The sequence below is a fragment of the Pundamilia nyererei genome, unplaced genomic scaffold (assembly GCF_000239375.1).
Source record: "Pundamilia nyererei isolate P.nyererei 1_Seehausen unplaced genomic scaffold, PunNye1.0 scaffold00033, whole genome shotgun sequence".
Classification (NCBI taxonomy): Eukaryota; Metazoa; Chordata; class Actinopteri; order Cichliformes; family Cichlidae; genus Pundamilia; species Pundamilia nyererei.
In genome coordinates, this window is record NW_005187434.1 from 1,656,348 (window position 1) to 1,683,938 (window position 27,591).

The window sequence follows — 27,591 nt, forward strand, 5'->3', positions numbered from 1 at the left end:
CGTGAAGTTAAATTCTACCCAATGCTGTTCTCTTTGCTCCTTTAGACCTCTCCACTCACGGTCAAATACATTTTTTTATGAATTAAACAGAGTGATCCACGCAGTATCCAGTGTGCTTTTAACAGTTTACGCTAGAGTGCAATGACAGAAAGCCTGACTGTAAAAGGATCTAGTCACACCAACTAAGGGGTTAGACGAGTAAGCAGGAGTTCACAGATTTTCTAGCCCTACATTAAAATAATAGTAATGACGACGATGATTTGAGAAGAACTGGTATGCATCCTTAGTGCGGAGCTAATAATCCGAAGGTTGGATTTGCTCTCACGTGTAATCAACTGCGTAAACATTCAAAATCTCAATCTGAAATCTATCAGGGATAATGAAACTTCCCAGTATTGAGCTCCGTAGATTGATTTATGACGCCTAGTCGGAAATACAGACAGAAATTCGATGCAAGGATAAAAAGTCAGTCAGACTAATATTATAAAGTGTCGATCCACACCTCGACGGCCAATCACACTGTCCTCATTCCACATTTAAAAAAAATCCCCCTTAAAAGACTATCTGAACTAAATTATATGGACGGTATTGGGCCGCGGTTCCGAAAATCAATACTGTTCTCTTAGCATTATAGTCTTTAAAAGGCAACATTTTTGTAAGAACAGATAAGCCTGATTTGTTTTTAAAGGTTAATTAGAGGCCTGCAACAGCCTAGGCTATCTGTGTAAGGTTAAGTAGCGCCATATCCAAAGATAAGACATAAAACTGCCAGAACAGCCCATACTCGTGTTTTGAGACAAAAGTCACAGCATAACAGAGTATGAGCGGTTATCAACCTCATCTAATGTCCGAATAATACATTTGTAAGAAGTAGAGCATATCTGAGTATATTTCACACAGTGTTTTTGAGGCTTTTCTCAAATATATTTCGTGTTATGTGTTATGTAATTCTGAATGTGTGTTCACGCGTGCAGCTCACATATTTGCTTATAAATGTATTTGGTTCGGGATATTTTACACCTCTTGGACACGGTACTTCTCGTGGATTTTAATTATCCAGTGCATTTGTTTTTTCTTACCAACTTACAAAAAGAACAATAAATGTTTAAAAAACCACACACATATATATATTCCACACGACCTTCCTCCTGCATTTAATCCCGGTGTGAATAGACAAGGAAGTTTTTCTTGTCTGTAGATTCTTAAGTAACCCACAGTGAGGTTACTATAACAAAGGCAAGCGGGTATTTAGAACAAAGGGAGCGTGCTGGTAACAAAACGCACTTTCATTCACCAAATGTGGAGAGTTTTTTTGGTCAGAGGAGAAAACCATATCATCTTTTCTCGACACTGTGGGAAGTGGGAGAATTTGGTGTTAATACAGCTCTATACCTTTGGGGTATCCATGAGAACTTTTACCAAACAGACACAGTGCCACCTAGCGGATGGTGTCAAAGACGGAGGAGAAGACTTGGTCAGAGTGAAGCTTTTAGATATTCGTTTTTACAAACTTGAGTGTGTAATGATCTAAACTGCTATACCGACGTAGATTTATGCACTAATTTATTTGTCAACAGCAAATATAGTATTTTCAAATGAATTATTTCAATACTCAGAGGTATACTTTAACTGGGAAGATGGAAAGAAAATGTGCAGCTACTGTAATGTCACATGGTCATTCAGTGGAAAGTGCTATTTTAAAAAAAAAAAGTGATATTTTTAATTCTTTGTTCAGCGAGGTCAGTGTGTTGCCTCTCTTCAACAGCCACAACACACACACAACAAATACATGATGGGATGTATATAATGTTCAAGCCTATTACAATAATGCACATGCTATATTTCTCCTCAGTGTTGTGGATCATGAAGAGGACAAGCTCTGTGTTCTGAAAAGAAATAACCAGCTCTGTATGGCACAAACTTTGATTTAACAGAAGCAGACAGAGTGCTCAGCTTTGCACCTAGAGAAAAAAAAAGGCGGCGGTTATGTAAGGGCTGAACCTGGAAGCAGGTCAGAACAAGGCACTCAAATATACGCGTGCAAATGTACTTCTTGAAGCTGGGAGAACGGAAGCTCGTGTTGCAGAGGCAGTGATGGGTAGTGGCTGTGTTCTGAGGGAGGCTTGGAGTGAGAGGGGGACGGGGAGGGATGCTAAGTTGTTCAGATGTGCTGAATGCTGTTGTGTTGTTGCTGCTAATTCACGCTCGTGTTAATCGGCTGCCTCCGTATTCCAAAAGCCATCTGGATCTATCATGACAAGAATTTTAGTCATGGAACCTGAAAGTGTGAGCATCACCCTGTGCTTTAGACATTAGGATTCATGGGTTTGTTTGTTTTTTAAATGTGTAAAGACTAGACTGTATCCCAAAACCCAATTAAGAGCATTAGAAGCAAATATTCTGCAGCTCAACAGCAACAACATCAAGATATTGTTCTGTCTGACAGTAATACTAATAACTCTGTGATACAGAGCCTGCTAGTTCTGTCTACACTGTCTTCTCAAATGGAGACAGACAAGTTAAGTATGACAAACTGATGGCACGGTCTCTTTCCTCCTGAGTCCCCAGTGATGATAAATGCAGCCCAGAGCTACTGCTGCTGCTGCTGAGGCGACTTCATGACAATGGAGAGTCTACAGGCTTTCAAGCACTGTCACAATACCACTCTTTTCTACAGTGATTTAGTACTCAATTTGTCTCAATATTTTACTCAATAGGACAAGATAGCAGAAGTGGGTGCCCTTTTCTACCCTTAATTCAGAGTGTTAAGCTTTCCTCAGCTAGACATATATTACTGTGGGGGGTTGCCCAAAGAGACAGTTACTTCCCTTGTTGGGGGTACAGTGTCCTGTGCAGCTCAGGCAGTGAGCAGCAGAGCATCAGTGTGTCCTCTGTGGGCCTGTCATTCAGATGAGGCATCGCAGCTCCCTGGGTCAGGATGGGTTAAGCAGCATCTGTCATCCAAAAGAACCACCATTGTATTAAGGGGAGGGTGGCAACAGCCTCCTCCTCTCCCCATCCCACCCCACACACATCGCTCGACTCCGCACCTCTCTCAGAACAACAGGAAAGACTCAGGAGAATCTCTGGGGCTAAACTTGACCCGAGCCCGGAGGATGAGGAAGCGCTCGTGACATCACTGCTAACCCGTGTAGACCAGAAATAACTTTCCTCTCCAAGAAAACCTGCAGCCACTGAGCAAATGTGGCCCCCCCCTGGGGAGGGCCACATACACAAACACGGTAGGCGTGGACCAAACTGTGAGTTTAAATCTTCACTTGTGCCACTTCCTATAAAAACAGAAGTTCTACCAGAGTGTGTTGTCTTGCGGCAGGAAACGCAGCCATGTGGTGCACAAACACTAGAGCAACTTTTTTTTCCTAGGTGTCGCAGGCCTACACGACTCATTTTGACAGATTTCAGGATACTGTGTGCTTATGCAATCAAGCAACAAGCCGCTATAACAAAGTGTTTGGAGCTGTAAACACAGAGGCTTTCTTTGGTAACGCGCCTGGATGTCCTGCTGTGTCAAGTCTCGAGCCTCTCTTCGAGATCCATTTCTTTCCTTCATCTGTTGCAGTATCTATTTAAACGACAGGGGCTCACTCATGACATGTCCCTTCATCTTCCTCGGGAGGGAGACACATGGACGGATGGATGCATGCCTACAGTAGACTACTGTGAGCTGCCACTTAACAGGAGGTGTGTGGGCGAGTCTGCCCATCTCCCCTTTTAGAAACAGCATTATTTGCTTGTTCTGTAGCAGATATAGCTGGTTTCCTTGCAGCAGGCACATGTGACTATTCCTCCACAAACAATAAAAAAAAAAAAAAGGGCAGCTATCTCAGGCAGCAGACTGGTGGCTTTTCCTGCTCTTTAGCACAGATTCCGCTGTTTATTGTGCGACTCTCCTGACCTGCAGGTCGTAGAGAGCGCGGTCCACGCTGGAGTCACCAAAATCTGTAGGACATTTTTGTCTTATCAGTAATCTACAGTACAGAACTGTTATTCAAAGAGCCAAAATGAAAGAAAGAATAACATATAGCACAAATAAATAAATAAATAATAAATCTTTTATAGTATTTTAGCAAAGACTGTGACCATTTAAAGCTTTACAAATAAATGACAGCTCTCTCCTTTGCCCTGAGGACTGATCAAATCCCCCTCAGGTAAAACCTTTATTTTCTAGGAATCAGACAAAAACAGCACAAACTGAACTGCAGGAAACTTTGTCAAAAAAAGAAGAAAAAAAAAGGAAATTTATTTATATTTAGATACAATATATAGACTTAGTAGCACAAAAAAGATGTGCAAAAAGAAAAAGGCACAATACATCATACATTCGTTACCACAACCCCTGATTTTTAAAAGCTGATCAGAACCTTTAAACACTTTTGTTAACATCATTGTTTTGAAGAATAGCAAACGACTGATTTAAGATTTTTCCTTTTCCCTCTCTCCACTGGGTTCTTGTTTTTAGTTTTTTTTATTCATACACACATGAGGAATCATTCAAATGAACTTTGAAACACTAATTACACTGTTTGCTCAGAGACCTATGCATTCATGACCGTAACAAAGACAAAGGTGGCTCTAACACATAAAGACGATAAAAGCGAACAGGCTACATTATCTTTGCAGCCTCAAATCTTTGTCTTATTGTTAGCCTGAGAAGATTCTGTTATTGAAAACCAATGCTTCTGACAAAAGTTTTCCAAATTTTCCTATATTAAATCAATATTTGCTGAACACACAAACACCATTTATTCTCTTTGGAAAAGCCAATTACCGTGGACATGGTCAGATTTGCCCTCACAGGATTGTCATTAACCAAACACACTAGAATACTTTCCTGAAAGTATTTAATCATATAATCTGCCTTGAGAAATAACGGGAAACCGATTACTAAACACAAATCCCAAATTTATGTTGGGCAATTTAAAACAGTGACACGCAACCAAAACAAACAAATATTCAAGAACATTACAAGGGAACACATGAGCAAACCACACATACTGTATACATGTAACACAAGCATAATTAATATTCAAGGCTGATGTGACACAATTCTGAAGCCTGAAGAAAAAAGAAAAGAGAGAGAGAGCTGGATGCAGAGCTGAAAAGCCAGAAAACATTAATATGGCAGCTCTTTCCAATGGCTGGTCTGAGGTAAAGATTTACATGACAAACGGTGCACGCTGGCTGTTAAAGTAACAAAGTTCTGCTTGCGGGAATGGAAAGGAATTGCACTTCCACATACCAGGAAACAAAAGAATAACATACAAGTCTGCGCCCTGATAAAGCTCTTTTGTCAAGACTAGAATCAAGAATCCTAAGAAGTACCAGCTAACAGCTAATGCTAACCCTTACGAGGTGTGTGTCCACCAAAGTGTTTTTCCTGAGCACGAGTGTGTCGTGTATTTACGCTACGCAAAAAATAAAACGACAGCAGCTTGAAGTGGCACGGAGCTTCTTTTCTGTGCTCAACTTTATATAAGTTGTTTAGAGCTGTAAGAGCATATCTACAGATGACAACCAGACAACCACAGTATTGATATAAAAACAGTGCTTGGAGGAACATTTTATTTGTAAACCGGCTACCAGGCACAGTCGTGTATTTGAACCGCTTTGACATAAAATATTGTGTGGCATACTAATAGATCCTCTCACATGGGAAAAACAGAACGAAACAAAAAAGAACCCAAACCTATGTGCCTCTTAAGGGTTCAACTGGGTGCCTGACATTTTCCAAAACATTTGGTGGACACACTTTAGGGCATCAGGAAAAATGGCCAGTCAGAAATGAGAGAGGTAGCTAAAACAATGGCTGGCAGCAGAGGTTCATTAAGTGTAGTAGCTCTGATAGGTGTAAAGGCCTGGACACATAAGCAACTCTACATGGTACTGGTATCCACTAGGCACTGATAAGGCAATTGCAAATCTGTAAACACAGCTAGAATGATGCAGAGGAGGAGGAGGCCTTCTGGAAACTGTCTACCTCAGAGAGCCGGAGGAGCGAGAAAGGCCTCTGGTGGTGGGTTGGGTGAGTGCAGCACAGTTTGGCTTGTGACAGAGGCTGGAGGGGTGTAGCACCATCTGTGGCTGTTTTTCAGTGCAGTTTCTTTTCCTCTAGGGACATCTTTTAGAGAGGTGAATGCTGCAATGTATGTTATGTGCGACTGTTTTCAGTATAGGGTGGGGGTGAGAGTTGTAAACATATTCAAAGTAACATCCTTTAGCTAAAAGAGCTCGCGAGGATCTGCCCCTGCTTGAGTTTCTCAAAGATCAGTCAGCACAAAGGTATCCACACCTGTGAGTGAGTGTGTGTGTGAGTGTGTATGGGTAAGAATGAATTCACATGTTTATCCTCTCTGCACACTGCATGTGTCATATGAATGTGTGCGTGTGTGGGCTTCCTGTTACCTTTGCATGTGGGAGTGAGAGTGAATACCTGTACAGACATGATTGTCAGTGTTAATAAGATGCAGTGCTTCGATAAGGTGAGGGGGGTGATGGAAGAAGGATTACAACGGGCCAAGACGCCAAGGCTGTTAGTAATCACTTAATGGAGGTTATGGCAGGAAGGAACAAGAGCATGACAAACAGTCTCCTGCCAGGGAATGCAAACCACACACTGAGCCACAGTGTGTACAGTGAAGACTGGGGAAGAGACAAAGAGAGGTCACAGAGGGCATCATTCTGTGAGGAATGGGGGGTTTTTGGTAGGGAAAAAACAGGAGGTTGGGGGAGCTGGAAATATTTGGTCCAACACCTGCCACTGTGGAATCAAGCTGATGAATTTGCTTTTGTTTTTCTCTTTAAAAAGTAAATAGATTTTCTTTGCATCTCTGCAGAAGACTAGGTCTCAATATCCTGATGGCCATAGCCGGCCTTTCTCTGTCCAAGATCAAAATTAACCTGAGTCTCATCAGCCAGCATCGTATCGGTGGCTATAAATCAATTCCTCACTGGATAGAGTGACTATGATTGGGTTAAAGCCGGGGATCTGCTCTATTGATTGCAGGTAGCAGCGCTCCCTCCTCCACAGCGTGATTCAGTTAGGGTAAAAAAGTGGCACCAAAGGAGCCCGCTTAGCAGTCTTCACAACTGCTGTCATTGTGGGTGTGGTGTTTAAAATCCTTTTCATTCATCCGCAGCGCTGGTTCCTCGCACATCACCCTTTTTGCGAAGCTGTGGGGAAAGGGAGAGAAATAACACGCGTTAGATTTATGCAAGCTAAACACGTAAGGGAGAGTTCAGATGACGGCTTCAGGAGTCGCTGGTTACTGGGAGGGGTCGGACTTCTTTCTATTCATTAAATCTTACTTTTGGCTTTGCAAACCAGTAAAAATACATTACATTTCTTTTTGTAAACTGGAAAAAGGGCAGCTCCAAAAGTCCTTATCAAGCCTCCTGTTTGTCTTCTAGGTAGATAAAAGCATCACTTTCAAATTCTCCCACCCTGAGGCTGATGGCTTTGGAAAGTCAATTAGTGTTAGAATCTGATAGCCGAACACCTTAATGGAACAGTTCAAACCAACACTGGCTCTAAACAGAGGAATAGACAGATCTGATGAAATGGCACGAGGATTCACCCTCCCACTTCTCCATCTTTTCACCCCCCAATCCTCCCTCCCTTTCTCCTCAATCACAGCACAGACTCCTTCTCAACTGCAGAATTCCATTTGTATGTTAATGAGGAAAAAGGAGCCATCTTGAAACCCCCTCGTACACACCCCGTCCTCGCATACCTCCTCCTTCCACACCATCAGCACCCAACCACTATACTTAAAGAGTTCAGATATGACTATTAGTATACAGCTTCCTTAATGCTAGGTTTTTCCATTCACCCAGTGCTGTGTTTGTCTAGAACGTGAAGGGCAGTGACTTGTGTGTAGGCTGTTCTCACCACCACCCAAATGTGACCCTGGTAACCCTTGAGCTTTGAGGTTCAGGCTTGTTGCCCTGCTTGCCGCAGCCGTCTTTGATTGTACCAACCTGTTTACTTACTCCGAGGGAAAACTGGAAACACATGCTCAGCTGGGCGAGATGTGAGAAGGCAAAGCGCAAAAATTCTGCATGCTGGTAGCGAGCCAGGAATGTTTGAGACTGGCCCACTTTGGCCGGTCCAGCCCAGATTCCTCCCTTGTTCTCCTTGTACGGCCAAAAGCTCCCAGACTGATATTTGGAGAAGTTTCAAGAGCAAGGCAGTGGAGAGGTTTAGAGTGAATGCAAGACGCAGAAACTGAAGCCTGTGATTTAGAAGTAGACTATTTTTCTATGGGGATTAACTGGACTGCAGGAACTTCTGTGTACATATATAACTACTTGTGTTAAACTTGTATGCTAGCCTTTCATAGGAGCTCTCAATTTGCAATAAAAGTAGGTTTTATTGCATGTGAGCTATCAAATCGAACATTATAGCTCCTTCTTAAAATGAACAAAAGCAGTGGCAGCTCAGTAACCCTAAACGGCCTGAAATACCACAGAAGACAACTAAAAATGGGGGAATTTTTAAAGAAAAAGCCTGTTCACAACATCTAGCTACCTGAGGAGCACTCTTGAGGAGGTTGGCACACCACTGTCGAAGCCTATAATCAAAAAATGCCTTTATTAACATGAATATAGACAGTACGTAGTACGAAGAAGGAATAAGACTAAGATTAGCAAATCATTTGTCAGACATGGTGGAGGCAGTGTTATGGCATGGGCTTCTGTGGTTGCCAGCAGAACTGGGTCACTGGGTATTTACTAATAATGTGATTACTGACAGAAGTAGCAGGATGAACACTTAAAAAAACACATCTGTACTGCTGAGACTCAGTCAAACACTGTTATCCTGTGTTCAAATAGCACAAAGAGAAACATTACAAAAATGCAACTGAAGATGTTTTTGTGGTGAAGAAATGGATGCTTTTCACCAGTGTTTCCTCTTAGATGACTGCTTTTGGACCTCGAATGTGAAATGGTATGTGCACACACAAGCACAAGCACAGTGGAGTAAAGCCCTTTCTCAACACCGAAGAGCACAAAGTGAAGTCGCACCATGCCATGAACAGCTGCAATCAGCCAAGCCGTGCTGGCTCGCTCCACTGCACCGCACAGAAAAACTAAAGTCGTCTAAAGTGAGCATCTACCGAAGCTCTGTCAACTTAAAACATGAGACAATATATTAAGACTTTTCACACATAAAAGGTTCCTGCAAGCAGACACTGTTTACTGTGAAGGTCAACCCTGAACTGGATGAGCCATTAAAATGGACAGAAGGATGGAATAATAATACGAATGGTTAGGTTATATAAACTACTCCAACTTAGTGATTGATTGTTAGAAAAATAAAGAAAATGATGCTGAAGGGCAGCACGGTGGTTAGCACTGTTGCCGCACAGCAAGAAGGTCCTGAGTTCAATTCCACCATCAGGCCGGGGTCTTTCTGTGTGGAGTTTGCATGTTCTCCCCGTGTTTGCGTGGGTTCCCTCCGGGTACTCCGGCTTCCTCCCACCGTCCAAAGACATGCAACTTGTGGGGATAGGTTAATTGGATAATCCAAATTACCACTAGGTGTGAATGTGCGAGTGAATGTGAGTGCGAATGGTTGTCTGTCCCTGTGTGTTGGCCCTGCGACAGACTGGCGACCTGTCCAGGGTGTACCCCGCCTCTCGCCCTATGACAGCTGGGATAGGCTCCAGCGCCCCCCGCGACCCTGAAAAGGATAAGCGGAAGCGAATGGATGGATGGATGGATGCTGAAGTGTGCAAACATGGACACAGAACGTAAACTAATCCCCCAACTATAGAGACTCATGCAGAGTTACGGTTGGGGGATAAAAATACCCTGCACTTGGCAGACATTGTTACACATCACAAGCTGAGGCGAGACCATCATGCACTAGCCATGGGATACACTGGAACACAGGCGGCCTACAGATGACAGTGGAAATGTTTCGGATCATAATTAGCTATATGGCACGATGCGGCACAGCCTTGCCAGGCTAACAGAAACCCCATTAAGATGCTGCCCTACCAGTAACAACAAACAGCAGTACAAAGACCTACACTTGGCCTTGCTACTCCTCTGTAGCCTTTGTACAGAACCATTCTTACGCCTCTGGATAAAAATACAATAAAGGCAATCATAGAAATGGGATTATGAGGAAGAACAAACACTGTGCTCACAGTCATCCGTTTTGTGCTGATTACCAAACAGTTTAAGGATGTTTAGTAACAAACAAAATGCATACATGAAAAGGAAAAAATATGGCGATTGATCTTAAATGTAATATTATTGATATTGAAAATATTGATTTTAAAAAAACAAAACACTAAAAACTATGAGGTTTTGAATTCACATATATTAATAAAAGGGCCTTTTACTTGTGCACTCGGTAAATAACACCAGGATCCACTCAAAGAAAGTCAGCTAGATCGCACCACTAAGGGTCAAAGACTCCACAGGGAGCCCTTAAGCCACTACATTTACTCCAGCAGTCCTCCGGCTTTATCACATTAGCACACTCTACTTCTAGTGAATGGAAGACAACAGCTAGATAACTAAAATTTGTGTTATATGGATTTTGCACAGCGAATAAGAGAAATTTAACCAAAGAAAGTGCTTAGGGTTGGGAAAGTTTTATTTTCTCTTGCACCAAATCCATCACTTACCAGACTTAAAGTTAAATTTTAACTGTGATTTTCTACTTATACACTCACCTCATCCAGTTCTCTCTGCGTTTCCGCCTCCATACGCCGTATATCATCCATATTTAGCTCCACCCACTTATCAATCCAACAGAAGAGCTGGCGATGGAAGTTTGTGAAGATCCTCTTCTCTTGCTGTGGTAGATAGCAGCAGGCTTGGTTAGGACTGGGTGATATTTAGCAACAGTCGAGTGTTTATAAGTACATTTGAAACTTGAGAAACTCTAAATACAAATTACTCTATTGTATCCTACTGGCTTAAGTTCCATTTGACTATAGAGCCCCCAAACATTACCTCATCATGTTTGCAGTTACAGCTTGCTTATAATAATTAAGCACTAATCAAGCACTGCCCACCCAGACAGAAGAGGCACAGTATTGCAAGCGCAAACTTGCAATACTCTCTAAATATAACTCATGAGCCAACTGTGTAAATGAGTTTTTCCGTCTTCTACTATATTTCGTTATCCTGTATTTATACATGTGTAATGCCAATAAAGTTGAATCCTAATCCCAAATATGTCACTAACCTCGTGGATGAAGTTCTCCACTTTGGTCTGCAGGCCCCACCACTTGAACTTGACTGTGACTAATTTGTAGGCACACATCCTTGGGTATTCAGGATTACTATTCAGCTCTTTCTGTTGAGAGGAACAGGGAAAAGAATCCGACTTACAACCCGTCACTATATCAGAATAACGCGCTGCAAAAACTTGACAGAAACTTTCCAATAAGAGAACAGTTGTAAAAGCAGCAGAAGGCATTATTTTTGACAAATCTAAGATTCGTTCATTAATGCATAATGCTTTGGGCATGAAGGTTGCTGAAATAATTATCAACATGAAGATGTGCTGTGCACAGATAAAAGTGCCCTAATCTACAGCACACTTTCTAAATCTATCCGCTGCTTGCACTCTGCCGCACGCTCTGAAGAAGAGAAGAAGAAAAGAGGCTGGGTGTTGGGAGGGGGGACCACAGCAAAGTGGATAAACTCCAGATGAAGGGACCATTTCTCTGCCTCCACCCTGACAGCGACACCGTTCCCGACAGGCATGTCTTTGTGGCCACAGAAGGCAGATAAAACGGTGCTCACGAAGCGATAAGGGCGCCGCAGTGCAAAGCCGGTTACATTATTAACACCTAGGACCTGCTCGCCCCCAGAACACACACACTCTCCCTCTGAGAACACCTGTTTAATTAATCACTTCATTCTGGCTCGGCATTCCAAAAAGAAAATGCCACAGACCCGCCTCAATCGCCCTCATCCCACTGCCGTTTGATGCTACGATCATGGAGAAGCGTGAGAGAAGGGAAATGAGAAACATTTCTAAATTTGCAGTGGGTTTAGAAAAGTTGTCATCGCTAAAGGAGAACTTCACATGAAACGGATTCTACATCAAAACACTTACGGTGACATTTCTTCTCTCCCTCTCTGTGCCCCACTCAAAGGAGCAGAAGTTTTCAGAAATACAAAGGGTACCGATATGCAAGCATGTGTGCATGCAGAGATAGACAAGAGTTTTATTGCTCTGAGAAGCTGGCAGAAATTGTGCCTCTGTTGTCACATAACTACTTTCTCCCCCCACCTTTTCAAAAACAGTCTTTTTCCATGTCCACAGCGGACGGGAAAGTGATCTAATTAAAAACACAAAATAAAAGTTGTGCTTCTTTATTCATACTTTTTAAAGCTGTTTGGCTGCCTTTGTTCTGCAAAAATTCTTGAAGCAGAGGAAAGTTTCCCATGGTGAACTTTGAGGGCTCCACTGCAGAATAGAAATCCTCTGTGCTCCAACAGCGAACAGGACCCGGTCGTGTGGCCCCGGGGTACGGCGGGGTTTACAGGCGAAAGCAACATAACTACTGACAAAGTTTCTCTGTGGATGAGCTACTTATTGACTTTTTACCCCTTATCAAAATATGTCCCTCTTTATACAGAACTGCTGTTTGCCAATTTAGACTCTGAGTCCACAAACGGACACTTTACTTCCAGCTGTGGACGAAGCCTGAGTGTTCTTGCAGCTCTGTAAGTTACCTGTAAAAGACTTTTAATGCCTAGATCTCATCACATAAACCTGCTATATAAACCTGCTGCAGGGACATCCACACAAAACACAATCTTTGGCTGACACAACATGTCCAAGCTGCACTTAGACTTTGGAGATCAAAACATTGCAGCAACTACATACAATGCACATGACTGTACAAAGTCATGAAATATAGAAGCAAAATCCATGAGAGCAAGACTACTAATCCAGGTCTTGATGGCCAGATATATACCCATTTTCCTATAACTTGGCAAATGGGTCAAATGTTTGCCTCCGTTGTTGTTGTTGTTGTTTTTTTTTTAAAGCACCCTGTGGCCTAAGGCCGTGTTCAAAACTCTTAGATGCATCGCGTTTCATTTTAAAAAACGAAAGCGAGAAAGAAAGAAAAATCCACTTCTGCTGTATTTACATTGAGCATCCACACTAATTTGCCTGGCTCCCAGAGAGGAAACTTTTGTCAAAACTGCCAACCCCAAGAGGGCTGAAATAGTTGACACAGATATTAGCATTCATCGCCTAATTGAGTTTGATTGGTAACTACATGCTACCTTGGATTTATACCACCCAAACATGTGATCCTTTGTCAGAAGAAAGTCAAAGAAATCAGCCTCAACCAGCAATAATTTATTCACACACTGAAGCCCTTATTGTCTATGTAAGCAGCCACTGTGCAGTTGAAGTCTGTATTTTATCAAATGATTATTTCTGAACTGGTGCTGAAACAGTCACATGGATGTAGACCATTTTCAGTTTAAAATATATGTAGTTTACAACAGCATTACCTTCCAGTTGGGACCAAGAGGTCCTCTCCCAGTCTTGACAGACTTGAAAATGGCAGGATCCTCATCTTCCTTGTAGTCCTACAATGAAACTTTCAGTTACTTTCATTAGTAGAATATATAGCACAGAATATTTAACAAAGCTGAGGCAAGCTTATTTATGAATACTGGTATTTGTTTCATCTTGCAACAAGAGCCAAGAAATCTGCAGGATTTTACCCCAATTTAAAAAAAACAAAAACATAGACACCGTTTTTAAATGAAAAGATGGAAATGTGGGACAACTATTCAACGACGAGAGTAAGGGAACAAAGAGCAGAAACAGCTTAGCTACAAGAAAAGTCAGAAGAGGGCTTCTCCCTTTTCACAAATCCTTCCATCTCTGCAGATAATGTCACAAAGCAGGACTAGAACACAGCTGTGCTCACAAGTGGCTTGAAGATAAGACCGATCTGTGTATGGGGGCTCTGACGCTTGTTTAATTAGGGTGAGGATGCCAGTTAATATAAGTGAATGTACTTGCATCTACCTGTTGTGTGCTGATGAGGATTTGTGCTGCTTATTTAAGTTTGTATGTCTGCAGCTCCAACTGCAAAAGAACCTTTTACCCCATATACAGTATCCAATTCAAAAGGTCATGTCCTGCCAACATATTCTGGTGAACTAAGCACTTTTGCCCTTTAATTTTTCCCCCCAATGCACCAAGATCTTTTTGTATTAAAGGGTATAGTAAAATGTAGAGGGATACTGAGCACACGTGACGAGCACGAAAAACTTAACAGACCTGACTTTCTCATGTAAAAAAAAATAAATAAATAAAAAAAAGACGAGAAATAATAATACAAATAAATGAAATGGCTTTAAAATTATCAACAGCTCAAGGGCCCAGCAATTTTAAATAAATCATGATGCGCCTGAAGCTAAAAGCTACTTTTTCAGGGCTACTATCCAACAGGAGGGTGCCAAACGTGTGGAAAGAAATAAAAACACACCACTAAAAAACACACACACACACACACACACACACACAAGCCCACACTTTCTCTCTAATTTGGGTGTTTTAATGCTGAGAGCTCCATCACTATAACAATACACTGTGCTGCACTAATGAGGTCTGTGAATCGATGTGCCGTGGTACGCGAAAAGAAGCCATTTCTAAAAGAGTGTGTATTAGACTGCAAGTGTGTTTACGTCGAGTGTGTGTTTGTCTAGTTCCGGCACACGCAGCACTGTGAACCTTAATTACACTAACAAACTCATCTGTGCTGGCGGTACGCCCCAGAGCCTGCAGTCATGCCCGAGGCTGAGGGCTGATAGGGCCCTCAGACACAACACACTCCTCCAGCAAGGCAAACACGTCCGCCTCGTTAACTACCCACCGCAAACAAACATGTACACACACAGAAACTAGGGCTTCTCGGCCAAATAGCCACATGTATGCTTGCACGCATACCGGCAGTCACATTGAAATGAGGCAATGTGATGTCAAATAAGAGCAATAACCTGCAACATCTTCAAATATGATTTCAGAGATTCCAAGCAGTATTCAAATCTTTAATTTATCCTCAACTGGTATGTGTACATTTTTAAATACAAAGATCTCTCCAGTCAGCTGGCTGTATTGGGACACACTCTTGAAATCAACTATTTTTAATGCACTGTGTTATTACAGCACAGCAAACACATTTTCAAACGGTGCAAAGAAACAGACCACAAAAAACACAAGTAAACAAAACAAAACTAAGAAGTAACATAGCCCAATAAAGCAGAACAGTCAGCCAAGTACACGACAGCCCAGAGAGCAATTAATGTTCTGTGTCTTTATAAAGAAAATACAAAGAGAGACTGGGGAAAAACTCACAGACAAACCAAACCAAAATAAAAAATACCAAGGAGATGGGCTGGACCTGATGCCAACTTCAGTAAAATATTTATAAAATGGGTCAGGATTGACTAAAGGTTTATGAAGATTGCCAAAGATTCTCTTCACTTGCAATGCTCTACTTATCGTCGATGCCACGAGCACAGGCAGCTTTTTCAGCTCCATGAATGAATAATCACACCTGAAAAATCAAGTATGTTGCTGTAAGAACAACATACACAACTGTTTTGAAGCTCATGACAGCCTGTAAATAAAATCCAAATGTTGAGTTAAGTACTAAAAAATGTGCTCCAGTCTCTCTCGTGCTTTTTAAAGTGGTGCCTGGCTGACATATGACTTGGTGAGTTACAAATCTGAGATATCTGCGAATAGTTTTTTCCTCACAGACACACAAAACATCAACATACACATTAAGTAAAGTGACTCTAAACTAGTCGTAGGTCTAAATGTAAATGATTGTCTGTGGCTCTGTGTTAGCACCATGGCCCTGAAGCAATTTTTAGGAGGGAAGAAGAAGGAAAAAAAAGGATGGATAAGCACTGTTTGTGAACCTGGAAAACTAAAAAATATATAGACACAATATCCTTATTTTTATTAACTAAAACTGAGGATATTGTATGACTACAATACGCTTTGATAGACGCGTTTATAGTGATTCTGGATGTCTACAAGACTAAGTCAAGTACTTTCAACAAGTTTTTTGTTTTAACTGTAAAATCTGTAATGATTTTGCCAAACCTATTCCTGACATATGCCTGCCAAACAATAATAATTTAAAAAAAAACCTAAAACTAAAAGTGAAATTAATATAAACTACACACATTTTCAAACAATAAAAACAAAATTGAAACGAGAAACACACTTTGGAAACTAAAACTAAAGCTAAAGCCCAGCAAAAAAGTAGAAGAAAAAAAATCATTGTGAATAAACAGCTTAGCAGGAGCTAGAAGATACTGAATTCTAATCTGTCTAACAGTCATTATAATTTTCAAAATATTTTATTAGCCTCCCTGAAACTGTAGTAATAGTCAGTGAATATGCACAGACACATTAAGTGCTACTTCTTCTTTAACTAGGACATCCGGTTGGTTACCAGTTTATATTAACTGAAAAAAAACAAAAACAGAAAAACAGATGCACACAGCTCTGCTTGTGTTAAAGCCTTGATCACATCTTGTGAGTCCACTAGAGTCCACTCAGGTCCTAGTGATCAGTTGTTTATGAGACAGAGCACAGTGTCTGCATATCTGCCAGTTTTTCCTGTCCGCTGTGGATTTACACTACAATGCACCAACTACAAGTACACCCCAAGTGGCAGACTTCAAAGAATGACTACTTGGCTGTCAGGACTTTGGCTGTCTGTGTCCGTAGCTGAGAATAATCAATGCTTAAGAGCAAGACAAAGTTGAGCAGAGAAACCACATGCTGTGACAACATGTGATTTATATGGACGGCGTGATTTCTGACCAAACCAAGAGCAAATCTTTACTACATAAACTAAACCGATTTAGCCAAAAGATTGTTCCCTGAAACTCCACAGATGAAACGACCATGTGTCAGTTAGCTCGTCTGTATTGTTTTCATGAATTAAACTCTGACTCTAACAGTTTGAGAGTGCTATATAGGCAAGAGAAAGGATCGCACAAACACCGTTTATTCTGGATTTTAAATTGGACTGCAGTAATATCACACCAGAGAAACATGCAGTAAGTCATAAGTCACACAGACTGCTCAGTAGTAACAAAATGCTCTTTCAGCTACTTTCAGATATATATGCAATTCAATAAATTGGTTAGACGAGAATAGAAAGAAAGTGCTGTTTCATTTCATCAGTGTTATTCATCTGCATCCCTATTACATAGGAAAGGCTAGATGTCGTTTTTCTCTCTCCCTGGAAAACACATATATATTCAAATTAAATCATAAACAGAGCCATAAAACACCTGCTTACGAAACATTCTCATGACAAAGAACTGTAATAATCAAAGTTGTCCACATGAAGGCGCCATACTGTGTATGAAGCTACTTACAGCGTGGGCCACTTGATTTCTGTCTGCAATGTCAATGGGCACCACCGTTACATTCTTCCACGTGGAACTGTCTAGTTTGTGCACCTGAGCAGATACAAAAAGATATGTTAGAAAATAAAACTCATGATTCATACTAGACATCCGTTTGCTTTGATGTCCTCACATTTTCTTGCGTTCCAAGGTCTGGTTTGTGCCATGTCTCAATTTTAATGAAGAAATTATCTTTCATATATTCATTCTAGAATAAAGAGAAAGAAGAAACATAATGAAGAAAAAAATTATGTAATTTTTTTTCTTATTAACTTTAAGTTTAGCTAATAAAACCCATTTAGGGTTACATACCGTCACAACTGTTCCAGGTTAGGCATGAAGGAAAAAAAGGGGGGAAGAAAGACAAGACATGAACTTAATTTAAAAGTGAGAAGAAGAGTTTCAAGGCAAACCTAAACTAAGTGGTGCTGGGAAGGGGACTCACTGGTTCTGCAGTAGGGGTAGGCATTCCAAGCCTTTTCATGGAAAATCAGGGCACCTTCAGGAGCTAGGAGTCTCACAAATCCTGGGACTTTACTGTAGGGTGTGGTGGAGGGTAGGAGGTACAGGTAAAAGAAAGGAAGGAGGAAGACTTATCACCTATTTTTTCTACAGCAAAGATTGCACAGTTAGCAAATGAACTGAAAGTGCTTCACAGATAAGACAACACTGACACTGCCTGGTAGCACTGCACTATTACACTATAAGAAAGAATCAATGTTCTAAAAAAGAAGAAATACAAAGGAAAGCACATACCTCTTTAGGTGGTAAATTTTGTGTGTGTACTGTCCTTTTTCTCCATCTTTTTCATATGGCTCATTCTTGAGTACCTCAATGCCCTCACCACCACCCGTCTCATTTTTACTCGCTTCAGCCACAGAAAACAGCTGCCCCACTTGATACTGCAAGACAAACATCATAATATAAAAAAAATGATGCTAGACAGTAGATTTAACTACTTTTTACTGTGACATACATCTAAATCACAAACCAATTTTTTCTCTTCTCAACATTTTACAACACAGGAAATCCAAAACTGTCAGAAAAGTAAATCAAATATTTTATATGGATAACATTTTTTTAATTCATTCATTTCTCTCTGTCTGTCCCATACAGTGAAATTGTAGGAACAGAACTCAACCCATGACCTGTTTTGTAAAACTGTGCAAAAAAAAAGTAACCATAAAATTCTTAAGCTCTATTATTGTCCTGCTGCCACTCTAGCGTAGGTTAGATTTCTATAACGTGCAGAGAAAACTTGCTGAAGAGCTAAATGTTTAAGCCAGCTTTTTCAGTTCTGCTGCTGTGTTCCCCAATTCCACCATCTTAAAGCTAAATTAACTTACTTATGATGTTTGAACATCAAACAGCAGAAGAAGAGAATGACTAATAATCAGCTACCATAACTCTTGTTAACATTTCTTCCACAAAGACAAGAATTACTTTTCAAATATTTTGAATTTGGATATGCAGCACTAATTGCCAAGAGATTGCATCCCAGCAGCTGGCTGAAAGTCTGGGATTTATTACAGAAATGTCTCTAAACACAGAGAACGATTGCTGGTTCAAACAAACAACATCTGCAAAATTAAGCTTTTTCTTGGTTTTAGCAGCCAGCAGCCAAAACAACAGAAATGATACAACACTGCCATGTCTTTATTATCAGTGAGTGGAAAAGAACTGTCTTAAACAAAAGGCACATGTCAGAGACTTGCAACATTTCCTTTTTGCCACGCCACAGTGACACATTAAAGCCCAAAAAAGGAACTGAGGGTTGACTCAGTTTAAACAGTCAGACTAACAGAGGATGGACTTTTTTTCCAGCATCAATATGGGCTCGTTTACAACCACACAAACAGTACAGGCACTATAGAAAAGAAACTACATATTTGTAAGTATGAAGAAGTGCATTTCATATCCTTTAACATTATTATGACTTTTTCCTTATTTAGTTATTATTAATTTATTGTAACTTTTTATGGCTGTTAATGTCATCATTTTGTTATTGTCAACATGATTATGTGTCAACGGCATCAACAAAGAAAATATAAGCAGACTTGACAAAAAGTTAATCATTTACAACATCTTAATAGCATAACAAGCTATTAAGCCACTTACTCACCTCTTCGACACTACAGGGTAAAACCACACGGCTGCAAAAGAGAGAAACATATGATGAGTAACTTTCATGAAGCACGCATTTCTCAAATCCGCTGTTTCATATTAGACAATTTCATGAGATAAACTATCATTCCACATCAATCTAAAGCAGCGACCCATATATGAGAAGGAGTATTCTTCTAGACGTATGCCGACATTTGTATTTTTAAGAGTGAGTTAGAGCACATACACACAATAGGACAAAAAAAAAAGAAAACACTGCAGATGCATGTGGCATAAATAATACAGTGATAATACATCCTAAAACAATAAAACTGACTCTGGAGCCTGAAATGTCTCTACATCTTGGCAGTAAAGCCTGTATAGCCTTTGTTATTGAAATTATTTATAAAAAGGTTCAGTCTCTAAATATTACTCATTACCATGCCAAATCAGCATGCACATTTACTCACGCCTTATATTATTGTCTGTATTCACAATGAATGCAACATGACAATTGCCTGTCAGGTCACACAGTATGCAGAAAAGTCCAGAAGAAGCAATGAGAACATAACTACAGGGACTCCGGATTACAAAACCAGAAGAACCACGATGACACACAGAGACCTGCTCACTGCCAGGAACAGGAAGACACTCAAAGTTACTCTTCCTGAGGAAAAAATACTTCTAGAACCACCCATAGTGACATACTGCTGACATCAGCAAGATGAGAGGAACCTATTACTAGACCTGGTTGAAAAAGTTAGAGCTGAATTAAGACAAAACTTTATGGGACTACAGAAAGTTTATTTTGTTGTTGTTGTTGTTGTTTTTTTTAATAATGTGAGTTAGGTGGGGCCAGAAATACAGTGAGCTTAGCCGAAGCAGTTTAGTTAAGAAGACAAAACAGATCTGAATCTATTATTCAAGATTTCTAACCATTAAAGACCATCCCTGGTCAAACAAGGCTGAACTAAATGTCATCCACCATCAGATGTTTTGTTTCAATGCTGCTAGGACTTGTAATTAGTGACGTTTAAGTTTGAAGCAAACAAAATGTGCAGGCAACATCAGAAGATGTCAAATTTATCAAACCATGTGAGCCTGAGTGCAGTGAGCGATTGTGGGGTGTTAGGGATGCGGGAACAGTCTTCCTTCACTCCTGTAGGCCAGTAAGTGGCCACATGCAATAGTGCAGGTAGTGCCAATTCAGACTTCCAGTGCTTCTTTTTGCTTACCACACAGGGACTTTGATGGAATTAGGGCGCCACAGTGCTGAGGTGCATGCTGGCAGCAATACTGTGTTATATTTAAGGAATAAGACAATGTTGTAACAAGGTTTTTACATAAGTCAAATCTAAGTCAATCCTTATTTTCAGAATTCCCGTGCGATGCAAAACATGACCCATTCACATCCTCCATCTACCCATTTATATTCACTTTCTTTATCTCTAAAAACGATTAAGTGTTCAGTCTTCCTGCCTTGAACCCAATTCATTTGGTAAGATGTGAAGTAAGAAGCCTGCTTACATATTCAGCCTAACCCAAGGATAGCGGTTTTACAAATGGAAACTGAAATCTTTTATGCAATTTCAAAACCCAAAAGGCTAAGGCTAACAGCTGCTAGCTTCGTCTTTACTACATGCAAAATGATTGATGCTTGAAACAGACAGGAGTGAACAAACTACCAATTCGTTAAGTAATCAAAATGTGTTATGCTGGGGTGATTAGCTGGCGCCGACAGTTTCTGAGTCAATACTACAAAGACAGCGAGAACTTACAGCTTCCAGTTAACTTCCCCTCAGGTTAGGCAGTTAGCTAAATTAGCGTTAGCAACTCGGGTGCCAATTCGAGGCTTTGAAAAAGAAAATGTCTGCGCTTTAAAACCACATAACAAAAACCGCAGATTGAAGCGTTTAGAAGCCATCAGCTTGGCGATAACATATGAGAAACTACAGGAAACCAGCAGCTGTCAGAGAATGACAATCTGCTGTCAAAGCCGGTAGGCCAGAGACGCTCTTGGCCAATCCCATCCTCCCCTCGTGTGCCTGACGCTGACCCCGAGACAAGATGAAAAGTTTGCATCAGCGCACAGGGACTGAAAAAAACTGCCGTGAGTGCACGGATCTATACTAACCTATAGAGTGCTTTCAGAAATAATAAGAAAAGTACAGTTTAAACAGAAACCCCGCACTTACTACTCCTTGATGAGAACCATCTTAACTTCTTCCTCTCAGTATTGCCCAGCTACCACTAACTGACGTCATGGGCTACTAAGTGAGGCGGCAGGTCCCTCCTTCTGCAGCGGTGATTTGCGGAATGACGGAGAGGTGGGCCTAACGATTGGCATCATCCAATGAAATCTCTCTTTGGTGACTTTAAACCCACCCACTGTATTTGAGGATGGATTACTTAGAATCCGTTATTCCACACTTGAACGCGTAAAAAATATATAAATATACTAAATATACTAAATATGTAATATATGAATAATTTAATTTAAATCTGTAAATAATAATTACTCCATATTTAATTAAAGACGGTACAAAGACACAAACACTGAAACCGAAATGTAATTTTCTTTTGTTGTTACTGAAATAAGCAAGGTATTCCCTGAAAAAGATGACTGGATAGTAGCTTATGTTATCCCAAAACCTATATATACTGTGTAGGATTAGGTGTGCAAGTTACCCATGTCTTGTGCATCCGTCCATACATATTTTTCCATATTTGTTGCACCATATTTGTTTCAGGTCATCAAACAAATTGTAATATTTAACAGAGAAGTAAATATAAACTGCAGTATTTAAATGATAATTTCATTTAAAAGCTACTATACCCTGTTAATAACCAGACCTGGGTGTGACTAGTTTAACTGGACTAGCTTTCCAAAAACATAAACACAAACCAAAAAAAACCCCCATAGAAGTTTGACAAACATACAAAAAGAAACCCCCGTAAAGGGCAAAAAGTGTCAGGGCACTGTCTGTGACCCAGTGTTTTCTAGTTCTGGACATCATGCTATTTGCTTTTGAATATTCATTGCGATTCTTAGGTTCATGGTTATTCTTTCATCATGTTTTAAGTTTGTTTCTGTTAGCCTTCAGTTCTTAGCAATCTTAGTTCTCTCTCAGTGTCTAATCTTCTTCTGTGTTTAGTCATTCTTTGTCGCCGTGTTTACTCGTGTCTCCCCAGTCACTGTGTCAAGCTTGCGTCTGTTGTTTCCTGTCCTATTTTGATAGTCTCTTGTCCTGCATCCAATGGGTTCACTTTGTTCAATCTGATTTGTTCCTCCTGTGTTGTCCAGCTGCCTCGACTTCCCTGATCATCCTTTTGTGTATTTATTGTGTGAGTTTCCTTTTGTCCCTCGTTATATCATCTGTTCATCTAAGCTCATGTTTCTGATCTCGGTTTCCATGTTTCAGGTTTTCACATTCCAGGTATCTAGTGTTTAGTATATACCTTCCTCCAGTTTAGCATTGTTAGTTTAAGCTTAGTCCCCGTCCATCTTTCTTTTTAATTTTTTTGTACAGCCAAAAATAAACTGTTTGCTTTTCGTTAAATCCAGTTCCGTCTCCTTAGTCTGTATTTGCGTCTGCTCTCTCTACTCCAGAGGATCTGACGTGACAAAAAGAGGGCAAATATTTTTCTCATTATACTGTTCATATTACTTTCAGCTTTAGCTATGTTATATTTGTATTATATTCAAGTAAATATAAGATTTAAATGATATGCTAATCATTTCTCTTTTTGCGACAGCCGTCCCAACTTGAACTGGAATAAGGTCAAGGTCAAGATGTATGAAGCCACACAAAAGAATAATGTCAAGAATACAAGAAAGCAAACATGATGCTTTATTGAAACAGTTTACTGATAAATGACAGATGGTTGTCATGAAACTTTCATGTTTAATCTAAAAAAATCATGGGCTAAAAAGTCATACATGGTACTTAACACTGAATAGCAAGAGAATCCATGCTTCAGAGCAGACACTCAATTCACAAAGAAATCAGGCAAAATGCCCTTTTGATTTCAATAAAAAATATTAAATCTTTTTCTCCACTCTATCCATCTTTACATGGTACAGGTTTGTTCACTTTTTAATCATATAAAAACGCTTAATACTGATTGTGAAACACTGGAATTAATTTACAAAACATAATAATAATTATTATATTAATAACAATAACAAACAATAACAATAACCATTAAATTTAAAAACAAAAAAAAAATGGAAGAAATCAGTCATAGCTGTTGCATCTTGGCCCACACGAACAGCAACGTTTTTTGGGGGAAAAAATACCAAATGGCATTAACATCTACCTGACACACAGTTACACACAAACACAGTATCAGGTCGTTGAGTTTTTTTCATTGCCATTTACAGTGTTATGGGCACAAAGACTAGACGCTCTCTAAAGCACTCATGTGCCTCTGCAGAATCAAACTCACAACCAAAGAAATCCTTCTCGCTGTCAGTCAACCTTGATGGACCAATGGCGGTCCCCAAAAAGTGCCCTACCCCTCCAGCACCCAGGATAGTAAATGATAGGTAAAAGTATTGGACCATTTTAAATGTCTCAGCATTTAGAGGAAGGGAAAAATCTTCCAGGTGACAGGAACTTGTATCCATTGCCAGCAGGTAGTCGGATAGAACGAGCACCAGGGCTACTGCTAGTGGAAATAGTAGGTGATGGGGCCACTTTTCTGGGGTTGGAGCAGTGATGTCCATTGGAAGAGTTCTTGCTACCCCTATCCAGTGACTGCAGCCCCAGCTCCCGCAGCTCCAGGCTGTCTTGGGTGTCGTTAGGGGAGCAGTGGCGCGGGGAGAGGTTCAGAAGACTTAGTACATCTCTGCTGGCAGAGGCGAGAGGACCGGGTGTGCTGTGGACAGCTTTGACGGGACCTAGATGTTGCTGTTGTTGGGCCGCAGCATTAGCCCAAAAGGTCTTTAGATTGTGGATAGCTTGTACTTTTTCATCAATGACCCCTCTTCTTAGTCGATCCAAATCCGCCGTGTCAGCTGATGTAGAGCAGGCAGAGCCTGTAGAGGAGTAGGAAAGAGCAGGAGATGGAGCACTACCAGCAGGGGACTGGTGACCAGAACTGGGAGACACGTTGCTCGGGGAACGAGAGATGTGGCCACTGTACGGGGAGCTCGGGTACTTTAATTTGAACTGTGCGTGAGTGTCTGAAGTGGGTGAAGGATGGCTGCCCTCCTTTTGGGAAGACTCAGAGACCGCAGGGCTATTGTAGCCAGAGCTTATCTTCTGCAGTGAAGAAGATCGGGAGGGAGGTTTGGGTCTTGGGGAAGACTGAGCTCGACCACTAGCGCCGCTGTTAGGACGGCTGAACGCACTAGTTTCAGAAGAGCGGAATGCGCTACTCCGTGCTGAGGTTCCTCCAGCTGTCCCGGCCTCTGCACCAGCCCTCTGAAGACTACCCACAGCACGCAAATGGCTGTGAGTCTCTTCCAGAATCTTCTGGGCCAGTTCCTGAGGATCTAGAGGGACAGTTTTTTCTTCCTGAGACTTGACAGTGCTGTCCGTCTCAGTACTGGACTGGTCAGATTCTCCTGTATCTGAGCTGCTCACCTTACCGACTTTCTGAAACGGTGAGTTTGGGCTGGGCACCAGGTTTGTTTTGACGGGAGATGTTGGGGTGCTGACACTGCCCCTCGATGATACAGATACAGTGTACCCTCTCCCCGTTCCTGTGCTGGAGCCACCGACGACACCCCTGCCTCCCCGGTGGTGGCGCTGGCTGTGGCCTGGTGGCAAAGGCAGAGAGTCACAATGACTTCCCAGGGGCTCACTGCTGATAATGGAAAAGCCCTCATATTCCTCCTCATCTCCGCGGGCTCCCGCCACTGCAGCAGCTGCTCCATGGGGAGACGAGCGGCTGCGAGGAACATGAGGGTGTTTGTGGACCGAGTAGTGTGCCGTGACCCCACCACGCTGCCGATGAGCAAGGAAATCACAGTCTGACTTGGAAGCAAAGCTCATAGAGGAGGCTACAGAGCTAAGGCTATAAACAGAAATGGCATCAGATGCTTGATTGTCCAGGCAAGGAGGAGAGAAGGGAAGGCTTGAGTATCCCATGGGCAGGGGGTTTGACACAGACTGGGCTGAAGCTAGGGACTCAAGGGAGGATGAGCTGTCCAGGCTCAAGCGCTTGGGCAGTTCTGTGGAGTCTGAACATAAAAGAAAAGAGATGATGAAAAATGTGACATGAGATAAACACAGGATAAAAACGGGCTGTTAAAAAGTGCCAATGCACAGTTCAGATTCCAGTGTACAGGGAATCAAGTTAGGAGCTCAACAACAATCAGCAAAGAATGAAAGTGCATAAGCAGAAAAATACATTTACTTACCAAAGAGTGCCAGCAGAGACTGGAGAGCAAAGTGCAAGGTGCGGCGGTTGGCTAGCTTGCCTGTCTTCAGTACTACTTCTTCTTGGCCTACCTCACATAAGTCAAACCCTGCACATGCAAAACAGGACAACAGCTGTAACTTAAATAGACATATGGCAGACAATAGGATAGGGACTTTTTTTTTTTTTTACATAATAGATGACTAACCAAGAGCAGCCAGAAATTCATGGCATCCTGGGAGTCTCCATAGCTGCACACTAATGGACACCTGAATGGGCAGCAGGGAGAAATCCTGTTCTTTCTCTCCTGTCTGTAGTTGGACTAGCACCTGGTGGAGCTGAAAGAGACAGGGGACAACATTACAATAAAGTAGTGGAGATGTAATTAACGGCTTAAAAGTGAACTGGGTGATCAAAGCGTTGCATCAGTAACTTAAATAACCCAAGTGAAAAAATTATACAGCTTCTTCCTTTTAATAATGATTTCATTTTCTTCTCTTTAAGTCGTCCAATTAAAACATATTCATGTATCTTGTATAAGCCTGTGTCCTAAAAAAATATGTCTGAGCCCAGTGCACGAGCAATCTTGGCAATAAAATAACTGTAGGTAAGCTGAGCTGGAAGGGTTTGGGCTTTGTAGGGTTTAACACGCGGCCCGAGAGCACACTTACGTGTTTTGTTTGGGGATTACTTTGCTTTGAACAGAGACATCTTTGTCAACTTGACGCAACTGTGCAGAAACCCCTTCTTCTCGTTTCACCCGACACGATTGAGAAAGGGTTTTTTACATCACAGATTTACCCCCCGCTTCCACCCTGAAACATTCCTTTGACCTGAACCAAACCCAAGTTCTAAATCTTAAATACCCCCAAATCCCTTAGATTTGACTGAAAACTAGCAAAGGAAAAACTATGAACAACACAAGACAGTAAACTTTGCATGTGGAGAGGAAAAACAACATGCATTTTCGCCAATACAAAGAGAGTTTAGCAGAACAGACAGTAAAGAGTGATTTAACAAGATAGCTATGGAATGGAGTGCTGGTAGTGAATGCACACTTACCATCGCCACCATATTTTTAACAGCCTTCAGACCACACGTTAGGAACAGGGGAGAGAAAACAGGTGTTTAATGGCATGCACACAGGCCATTCGCAAAAAAAAAAAAGAAAAGGAAGAAAAAGAAAAAGAGTAAAGTACAAGGATTTATGGCAACAAGAGGGTACAGCAACAAGTAACATTAGTGGTTTAACAGATTAAAGTTTATTGCTTGCAGCATATATAGATTAGATCAAGTGTTTCCACTGACACACACACACACTTACATTTTGAGGCTATGAAAATTGCCAATCACAAACTAACTTGATGACTTTAAGCATGTGACAGCCACATGTTACACGTAAACAGGGATAAACTACGTCAGTCCCAGATTAATTCTCAGGTGTCATAAGCTTGGGGAGGAAGAGAACAGAACTCAGACTGTAGTTAAGACTTTGGGCAACTAGTTAGAATTCAGTGCTGCATTTCAATGCAGATTAAGCTCCAGCTTGAGTTGCCAGTTCATTAGAGCGTATCCATCCTGACATTACCAAATCACACAGTGATAAAATCACTGATATGCTTCTTCTAGCAACGCACTTATAATACAAAGGTGTGG

At 41.2% G+C, this 27,591-nt stretch overlaps 2 protein-coding genes across 4 annotated transcripts in view; both read right to left on the reverse strand.

The window, feature by feature from the left end:
* Positions 1-4,226: 4,226 nt before the first annotated feature.
* Positions 4,227-21,826, reverse strand: LOC102214020 (phosphatidylinositol transfer protein beta isoform). The gene is made up of 11 exons (XM_005729439.2): positions 21,762-21,826; positions 19,586-19,616; positions 18,220-18,365; positions 17,909-18,000; positions 17,776-17,783; positions 17,597-17,671; positions 17,434-17,517; positions 13,525-13,602; positions 11,228-11,338; positions 10,710-10,832; positions 4,227-7,191 (listed from the first exon to the last, which is right to left on the reverse strand). Exons 1-11 carry the CDS (start codon positions 21,779-21,781, stop codon positions 7,144-7,146), a joined length of 816 nt encoding a protein of 271 aa, XP_005729496.1. The 5' UTR covers positions 21,782-21,826; the 3' UTR covers positions 4,227-7,143.
* Positions 21,827-23,752: 1,926 nt separating this feature from the next.
* The window catches only part of LOC102214313 (tetratricopeptide repeat protein 28), a 181,830-nt gene continuing 177,991 nt past the window's right edge, over positions 23,753-27,591 (reverse strand). For 2 of the 3 annotated variants that reach the window (XM_005729440.2, XM_005729443.2), the window contains 4 exons: positions 26,998-27,021; positions 26,144-26,273; positions 25,937-26,044; positions 23,753-25,756 (listed from right to left, as the gene is read on the reverse strand). In XM_005729440.2, coding sequence (XP_005729497.1) covers positions 24,144-25,756; positions 25,937-26,044; positions 26,144-26,273; positions 26,998-27,021 — 1,875 coding nt within the window. In that variant the 3' untranslated portion in view covers positions 23,753-24,143. The remainder of the gene's footprint in view (positions 25,757-25,936; positions 26,045-26,143; positions 26,274-26,997; positions 27,022-27,591) is intronic. The other variant, XM_005729441.2, reaches the window with a different exon arrangement.

Excerpts from the sequence above, each read along its gene's own strand:
- LOC102214020 (XM_005729439.2), bottom strand. The coding sequence starts at position 21,781 with ATGGTTCTCATCAAGGAGTA. Across the intron at positions 11,339-13,524 it reads CTCTTGGTCCCAACTGGAAG|AAAGAGCTGAATAGTAATCC; the intron begins GTAATGCTGTTG and ends TCCTCTCAACAG. Across the intron at positions 10,833-11,227 it reads TGGAGAACTTCATCCACGAG|CAAGAGAAGAGGATCTTCAC; the intron begins GTTAGTGACATA and ends TATCTACCACAG.